At 41.9% G+C, this 9,309-nt stretch overlaps 1 protein-coding gene across 1 annotated transcript in view; it reads left to right on the top strand.

Annotated features, from left to right (window-relative positions):
* ABRACL (ABRA C-terminal like) overlaps positions 1 to 9,309 on the top strand; it is a 16,491-nt gene that overhangs the window by 5,226 nt on the left and 1,956 nt on the right. Inside the window, exon 2 of the mRNA XM_003790281.3 lies at positions 92 to 158. Coding sequence (XP_003790329.1) covers positions 98 to 158 — 61 coding nt within the window. The 5' untranslated portion in view covers positions 92 to 97. The remainder of the gene's footprint in view (positions 1 to 91; positions 159 to 9,309) is intronic.

Genomic DNA, 9,309 nt, shown 5'->3' with positions numbered 1-9,309 from the left:
AAAAAAAAAAAAAAAAAAGGACGCTTGGATTTGGATGGGCTTAATGGAATGTAGAAATGGTAATAATTTAGACTTACTTTTCCTTTTCTAGGCAGCAATGAATGTGGATCATGAGGTTAACCTCTTAGTGGAGGAAATTCATCGTTTGGGTTCAAAAAGTAAGTATTCTAACATGGAACACAGATAGAATATTTCTCCTGAGTTTGCCTCAGAGCAGGCAGGACTAGCACTCCCGGGGAGCCTGTGAAGGCCTCCCCCAGGCCTTCAGATCACATTTATGGCACCTCTGCCCATAGCTGCTTAGCCAGAAGTGGTATATGGAGAAACTCCTGGAGCTTTGAGGGTATTGTAATTCTAATGCAGAGAGTGGTTGAGGTATTTCATTATCCTTCAAATGGAAAAAGAATTGCCGGATCTTTTTTTTTTGAGATAAAGTCTCACTGTGTCGCCTTAGGTAGAGTGCAGTGGCCTGACTGCAGCTCACCATAAACTCAAACTCCTGGGCTCAAGCTTTCCTCTTGCCTCAGCCTCCTGAGTAGCTGTGACTACAGGTTCCTGCCACTACACCAGATAGTTTTTTTTTCTCTATTTTAAGTGGAGATGGGGTCTTGCTCTTGCTCAGGCTGGTCTTGAACTCCTGAGCTCAAGGGATGGACCGCATTGGTCTTCTAGAGTGCTAGGATTACAGTGTGAACCACCAAGCTTCTTTCATCTGGCTCCACTGAAGTCTGGTAATTGTATCATGTTCCAATTTTTATTTGTCAAACTATTAAAATTCCTGTTTTCTGCTTTACTCTACCTTCCCTTACACTGTTTCACAAACTTCCATTTGACTAGGGACTTAGATTGAAATAATACTAAATTGTCTTCATTTTCTGCAAAATCTTGGGTGTTATACAATCAGGTATTTTAGTATCTACAACTAAAATAAACCATTCTTTAGGTAGTTTTTTTTTAATCATCTTTTTTTTTTCAGGAACAATTAGGCAGCTTCTGTGAAGATAGTGACATGTGAAATTGGTGGTATTAGTGTCTTTTCCCTAAGTTGTAATGAAAGTTACTATTATACTTGTAACTTGAAGTATTTGGTACATCTAAGACAAGATATGCAAGAATTTGGGTAGCATTTTGAAAATGATAAGAACAATAGACATATTTAGCAACAACTAGGATAATGGAACTCGGAGTTTTCTTTTTTTATTTTTTTATTTTATTTTTTTTAAATATTTTATTTATTTATTTATTTTGGTGGGGGCTGGGTTTGAACCTGCCACCTCTGGTATATGGGGCTGGCGTCCTACCCCTTTGAGCCACAGGTGCCGCCCTCTTTTTTTTATTTTTTGAGACAGAGTCTCAAACTGTTGTTCTATGTAGAGTGCCATTGCATCATCATAGCTCACAGCATCCTTAGTCTCTTGGGCTCAAGAGATCTTCTTGCTTCAGCCTCCCAAGTACCTGGGACTACAGGCACCTGCCACCATGCCCAGCTAATTTTTCTGTTTTTAGTAGGGATAGAGTCTCGCTCATGCTCAGGCTGGTCTCAAACTCCTGAGTTCCACCCACCTAGGATGGGTATGCTAGGATGACAGGTGTGAGCTGCCATGCCTGGCCTAGAACTTGAAGTTTTAAAATTTTAAATTTTCATATAAGTGAAAAACAGCTATAGAAAGTATCTCATAAGAGTTATTTTATCATTACAGCTTGATTGTTCTTTCCTAAAGCCCTGTCTGCTTATGAATCACAAATCCTTTGAAATAATAGGACAGATTTTGGAAATTCCAGTAAGCCATTGATATAAAGCACCCCCTCCAGTAATTTTCTGTTCTCACTGTAACAGATTACCACAAATTTAGTGATATAAAACAACACATTTAATATCTGTAGGTATAGTTTAAGATTATACCTATAGATACTTACAGATTATTCTTAATATCTGGAAGAATAGTTTAAGTTCTGTTGGTCTGGAGTCTGATAATCAGGGTCTTACTGGGCAAAGATTAAGGCGATGGTGGGGTACATTCCTCTCTGGAAGTTTGAGGGGAGAATCAGTTTCCCTGCTTTGACCACGTTCCAGGCTACCCACAATTCTTGGCTCACAGCCTTTTTATTTTCAAAGCCAGCCATAGCTGGTTAAGTTCTCACCTTGCATCACTCTGGCCTCCCCTTCTGCCTCTCTCTTCCATTTTTAAGGACCCCTGTGATTACATCGGGCTCAGCCAGATAGGCCAGGATAATCTCCCCATTTCAGGGACCTTGGTGGGATCACATCTAAAAAATCCCCTTTGCCATGTAAGGTATGCTCTTCACAGGTTCTGGGGGTAAGAATGTGGATATCTTTGGGGGCCATTACTCTTCCTACACTTCTTCTTTTTGGTCTGCTCTAGTCACTTCATTTCTACAACACACCTGAGTCATTGTGACTGAAATGTGCCAAGCAAAGATACATGAGGCATATGAAAGTTGGTGCGGACTGAACAGTAAGTGAGTTTCATTGTAGAGTTAGTTAATATTTGTTGAGCCTCTGTATATTCCAATCACCACGTGAGTATGGGTGGTGTAAGGTGTCTTCCTTCTTTTTTTTTTGAGATAGAGTCTCACTTTGTCACCCTCTGTAGAGTGCTGTGGTGTCACAGCTCACAGCAACCTCAGACTCTTGGACTCAAGCAATTTTCTTGCCTCAGCCTCCCAAGTACCTGGGACCACAGGTACCACAATGCCCAGCTATTTTTAGAGCCATGTCTTGCTTTTTCTCATGCTGATCTCAAATTCTTGAGCTCAAGCAATCCATCAGCCTCAGCCTCCCAGAGTGCTAGGATTACAGTCATGAGCCACCGCTCCTGGCCTAAGGTATCTTCCTTTCTCTCAAGGCGAATTGATGAAAATAGATAAATATTGGGTGGTGCCTGTGGCTCAAAGGAGTAGGGCCCCGGCTCCATATACCGGAGGTGGAGGGTTCAAACCCGCCCCGGCCGAAAACTGCAAAAGAAAAGAAAATAGATAAATATTCATGAGGCAATTATCAGAAAAAATGGTAAGAATTTGGATGTGCTGACAGTCAGGATGGTCCCAGCAAAATAGATTATTGAAAGCTATAGTAGTTAGGGGCACTTAATTAAGTCCTGAATCTCAGGTGGGTCATTTGGGTAGGGTAGGTTAGTTCAGGAGGAAGTGCATGAGTTGAATTTGGAATGGGAATGAATGTAATGTTTGCAGAGAACCCCGAGCAAACATTGGACAACGTAATTTATTTAGTTTCATAATCAAACCGATGAGCCAGCTTTCCTAACCCTATTTCCCCACGCCCCACTTCACATTACCCACTTTATGAAAGTTTGGTGAATCTTATTTTCTGTAGTGATATTCTTGTCTTCTCCTCCCATAGTCTCAGTTTGTCTGAGCTTAGAAAGGTCATGCTACTTTTTATTTTGAGATACTACTTTCATTAATTCAATTTTTAAAAATTCATTTCAAATTTAAAGAAGACCTTGCTCTATTGAAGCAGCAGGAATTAGAAATATCAATACAATTCTTAAGTCAATACTTTGATGGTGGACCAAGACTTGACGTATACATAGCACATAAATAAGACTCCAAATGACAAATTAGCATTTCCATTTGTAAATAGCAAATTTATATTTTACTGTATAAATTGCCATTGCTTAAAATTACTCATTTTACTATATGTGATAGCCATATCTGGATACATATAGTATTTCTTAATTCCTTCTTCCTCCAAAGTTTTCAATGCTCAGAAAATGTAAAGAATACAAACACAGTAACTAATATACTACTCAATCATGACTATTCCTTGAACTATAGTGGTTCTAAAATAACTTCTCAACATTAGTTTGGAGTTTATATGTATGTATATTATTGTTTGGATTATTAAAGATGTTAAAGGAATAATTCCAAGGCCGGTTGCTGTGGCTCATGCCTGTAATCCTAGCACTCTGGGAGCCTGAGGCAGGTGAATTGGTTGAGTTCAAGACCAGCCTGAGCAAGAGCCTGAGCACGACCTCATCTCCACTAAAAACAGAAGAAAACTAGCCAGGTGTTGTACCTGTAGTCCCAGCTACTTGGGAGGCTGAGGCAAGAGGATTGCTGAAGTTCAAGAGTTTGAGGTTGTTGTGAGCTATGATGCCACAGTACTCTACCCAGGGCAGCAGAGTGAGACACTGTCTCAAAAATGGAATGAAATGAAAGGCATGGCTTCAAAATTTTGTAGGATTTTCTTGATGCATGTCGGTTTACTGTTTATTAGTCAGATTCAATTGGTTTTTAAAAATTCTAACATTTACACCACTAGAAGAATGTCATTATTCTACTACGGCAAACTGAAATGTCACTTCAAAATTAGCAGTTTTACACATTAGAAAACTTAAGATAATTATCATAAGGCCAGGTGTGGTGGCTCACTCTTATAATCATGCCTGTAATCCTAGTACTCTGGGAGGCCAAGGTGGGTGGAATTCAAGACCAGTTTGAGCAAGAGTGAGACTTTATCTCTACTAAAAATAGAAAAACTGGCTGGAATGGTGGCCCATGCCTATAGTCCCAGTTACTCAGGAGGCTGAGTAAGAGGATCACTTCAGCCCCGAGTGCTGTAAGCTATTATTCCATGGCACTCTGTCCAGGACAACAGAGTGAAACTATGTCTTAAACAAACAAACAAAAAAGATAATTATCATAACTTCTATAAGAATGAAAATACTGGCCGGGTGTGGTGGCTCACCCTGTAATCCCAGCACTTGGGAGGCCAAGGTGGGTGGATTGTCTGAACTCACGAATTTGGGACTAGCCTGAGCAAGAGCGAGACCCCATCTCTAATAAATGTTATGGCTGGCACCTGTAGTCCCTGCTACTTTGGAGGTTGAGGCAAGAGGATCATTTGAACCCAAGAGTTTGAGGTTGCTGTGAGCCAAGACACCACAGTATTTTACTGTGAGTGACAAAGTGAGACTCAAAGAATGAAAATACTTCTAAAAGCAGCTTCGTCAGGACACCTTGATCTTCTTGTTCCTAATAAAAGACTTACAGAGTTGGAAAGCGTGTATAGAGATACGTTATCTTCTGACATGTTATGGTGAATTATTTAAGTTGTATCTGGAGTAATTTTGACCAATCTCCGTCTGATGTATGAGCTCAGGCTGGAAAATGATTAATTTAATTTTCTGTTTCTTTTAAAGTCAAATTCTTTAAAGTCTCGTTTTTCATCTAGTGACAAGAGATTAAATGGAGAAAGATGATCTGGAGATTGAATTTCTTTTACTCAACAAATATTTCTTGAGTATCCTCTTTGAGCTCAAGTGATGGAAATGTAGAATTAAACAAAATTCCATTTCAGGGCCTCTTTAGGTTGGAAGCATGTATTGGGAAGTGATGAAGGGCACGGGCCTGGGAATAAATCTTCCCTCCTCTAAACACTTGCTTTGTGACCTTGGGCACATTGCTTCTTTTTTCTGTCTCTTGGCTTTTTTATTTGTATGATAATAATAATTCTCTACTTCGATGATTCAGAGCCATATTTTTCACATTTTAAAATCTCTAAAATAGACCCAGCTGCGGTGGCTCGCATGTGTAATCCTAGCACTGTGTGAGGCCAAGGTGGGTGAATAGCTTGAGGTCAAGAGTTCAAGATCAGCCTTAGCAAGAGCGAGACTTGGTCTCTACAGAAAATAGAAAAATTAGCGGGGTGTGGTAACATCCGCCTGTAGTCCCAGCTACTCCACAGGCTGCGGCAGTAGGATCACTAAAGCCAAGGAGTTTAAGGTTACAGTGAGCTACGATGCCACCACTGCACTCCAGTTGAGGTGACAAGAGTGAGACTTTCTCTCAAAAACAAAACATCTCTTAAATAAGGACACATCTTATAGTACATGGTATGCTATAGTTAAATTGGCAGTTTAATTGTAATATAAAATAATGGTGCTTATTGTAATCAGTTGTATCTTATCTTCCGTGAAATGAGGATTGAATGAATTTTAATGACTATAAAATACATTGAACAATTCTAGGAACATAGCAAGTACTCAATGAATGATAGCTATTATTACTGTAATTGATAGTGCTTTGATAGATACGTAGTGTTATAAGAAGCATTAATAGCTATTAACTCTACTGAGGGAACCATGGGGAATTTCTCAGGGAAAGTGACATTGAGTCCATTCTTGAAGGAAAAGAATCTAAGTAGGGGAAGAGATCTGGGATGCTGGGCAGATAGCTCACCAGGGGCAAAATGACAAAAGCAGGATCCCTCTTGTCACTTTGGCACAGTTAGTGACTCACGATGACCGGATCAAAAGGTGCATGGAGCAATGGCAGAAGACCAGGCAAGTGACAAATGTGAGGCCATGAACTTCACTTTAATTTGAGGCTGATAGGGACCCATTGAAAGATTATAGCAGGAGAATATCTAGAAGTTTGTGTCTAATAAAGTTTCTTCCACATTTTTTATTCCACACCTATGTGAAGGATGTAGTGGGGGGCAAAAATAGAGAAAAGGAGGCTGGTAAGGAGTTATCTGTTACTGGCTTGCAGTGATCTGGGAGAGAAGGAATTAGGGCCTGAATCAAGGAATTGTCATTGGACAGGAGAGGCTGGAGCTGCAGAGGATATAGAGACAGTGGAAGCCTGGATATCTGTCAGGCCGAGGAGTGGGGTCAGGCGATGGCCAGGATTTTCACCTAGGTTTCTGTTTCTGGTACTTTTCAAAAATTTAAACTAAGTTGAGAATTAGTCCATGCTGGGTACTCTATAAAGGACTTTACATCTGTTATATCTATTAATTCTTTTTTTTTTTTGTCTGAGATAGAGTCTCATTCAGTACTCTCTGGTAGAGTGCTGTGTCATCATTGTAGTTCACAGCAATCTCAAACTCCTTTTTTTTTTTTTTGTAGTTTCTGGCCAGGGCTGGGCTTGAACCCACCACCTCTGGGGTCGGCGCCCTACTCCTTGAGCCACAGGCGCTGCCCAGCAATCTTAAGCTCTTGGGGTCAAGTGATCCTCCTGCCTCAACCTCCCGAGTAGCTGGGACTACAGGCTCCCACCACAATGCTCAGCTAGTTTTTCCATTTTTAGTAGAGGTGCGGTTTTGCTCTTGCTCAGGCTGGTCTTGAACTCCTGAGCTCGAGCAGTCTACCTGCCTCAGCCTCCCAGAGTACTAGGATTACAGGCGTGAGCCACTACACCTGGCCATATCTATTAATTCTTGCAATACTCTTGTGAGGGGTATTTTTACCCTGATTTGATGGATGAGGTAACTGAAACTCTGAGATGTCAGGCAACTCTAAGCTGTACTTCCTTATACCCATCCGCTCCACTCATGTCTGTCATCAGTGGCATCTTAGACAGTTTACTTCAGGTGAGTGAATTTCTCACGCTAGTCAGTGTTTCCCCAGCTGCGGCGTGTGCTGGGCCCTGTGCTACGTGCTTTAAAATCCTGTCTTCCAAAAGCATGGCCAGGGAGCTATTCAGATCCGGCACTGTGGAGGAGGAAACCAAGGTGCAGGAAACTTTAAACAAGTTGCCCAAGGCCAAACAACCAGTTGGTTGCAGAGCTTTTCACTGAAGACTGTTAGGTTTTTAGAAAGCTCCATGTCATCATCCTCTTTACTTTTTAATTTTATTTTATTTTATTTTTGAGACAGAGTCTCAAGCTGTTGCCCTGGGTAGGGTGCCATGGTGTCACAGCTCACAGCAACCTCAAACTCTTGGGCTTAAGCAATTCTCTTGCCTCTGCCTCCCAACTAGCTGGGACTACAGGCACCTGCCACAATGCCCGGCTATTTTTTTGTTGCAGTTGTCATTGTTGTTTTAGTAGCCCGGGCTGGGTTTGAACCCTCCAGCCTTGGTATATGTGGCCAGTGCCCTATCCACTAAGCTATGAGTACCACCCCCCTTTATTTTTTTTTAATGAAAAAAATTTTTTTAGGCTGAGACAGGTAGATTACCTGAGTTCACAGGTTTAAGACCAGCCTGAGCCAGAGCGAGACCTCATCTCTAAAAATAGCTGGGCGTTGTGGAGGGCACCTGTAGTCCCAGCTACTTGGGAGGCTGAGGCAAGAGAATCACTTGAGCCCAAGTGTTTGAGATTGCTGTGAGCTATGGCGCCATGGCACTGTACTGAGGGCAACAAAATGAAACTCTGTCTCAAAAAAAAGAAAAGAAAAAAACAATTTTTTTAGGTGGATATGGTGGCTCATGACTATAATCTGAACACTCTGGGAGGCCAAGGCAGGTGGATTGTTTGAGTGAGCTCAGAGTTTGAGACCAGCTTGAGCAAGACTGAGACCCCATCTCTAAAATTTGCCAGGCATTAGGGTAGGCCGTTGTAGTCCCCAGCTACTTGGGAAGCTGAGGCAAAAGGATCACTTGAGCCCAAGAGTTTGAGGTTGCTGTGGGCTATGACATAACGGCACTCTACCAACAGTGACAAAGTGAGATTCTGTCTCAAGAAAACAAAACAAAACAAAATTTTGTTTTCAAGAAAGAGTCTCACTCTGTCATCCTGGGTAGAGCACCATGGCATCATCATAGCTCACAGCAACCTCAAACTCTTGGGCTCAAACGATCCTTTTGCCTCAGTCACCTGATGACTGGCATGCTCCACCACACCCAGTAAGGGGTCTCACTCTTGCTCAGACTGGTCTCCAACTCCTGAGCTCAAGCAATCCACCTACCTCAGTCTGGCTTCCCAGAGTGCTAGGATTATAGGTGTGAGCCACCACACCCAGCCTATCTTCATTTTTAATGTCTATGTTAAAAACTGGCCTCCAAATACGATAATTGTGGCCTCCTGTTAAATAAGATTTCTGGACCTGCCACAAGGAATTCAGACTCAGTGGTCACGATGAATGGCTGAGGAATACACTTTTTTTTCTTAGATAATGTCTCGCTTTGTCACCTAGGCTGGAGTACAGTGGCATAAACACAGCTCACTGTAGCCTCAAACTGCAAGGCTCCAGCAATCTTCCTGCCTCGGCCTCCCAAGTATCTAGGACTATAAGCACATACCATCATGCCTGGCTATTTAAAAAAAATGTTTTGTAGAGATGGGATCTTGCTATGTTTCCCAGGTTATTTTCAAACTTCTGGCCTCAAGGGATTTTCCTGGTTTGGCCTCCTAAAGGGCTGGGATTATAGCTGTGAGCCAGTGCACCTGGCTGGAATGTGCATTTTTTTTTGTTTTGTTTTGTTTTTTTTTTTGAGACAGAGCCTCAAGCCATCCCCCTGGGTAGAGTGCCGTGGCATTACAGCTCACAGCAACCTCCAACTCCTGGGCTCAAGCGAGTCTCCTGCCTCCGCCTCCCA

The sequence above is a fragment of the Otolemur garnettii genome, unplaced genomic scaffold (genome assembly GCF_000181295.1).
Source record: "Otolemur garnettii isolate 467f Iridium unplaced genomic scaffold, OtoGar3 scaffold00042, whole genome shotgun sequence".
Lineage (NCBI taxonomy): Eukaryota > Metazoa > Chordata > Mammalia > Primates > Galagidae > Otolemur > Otolemur garnettii.
Note: the sequence above shows the minus strand (reverse complement) of the source record. Positions and strands in the feature narration are given on the sequence as shown.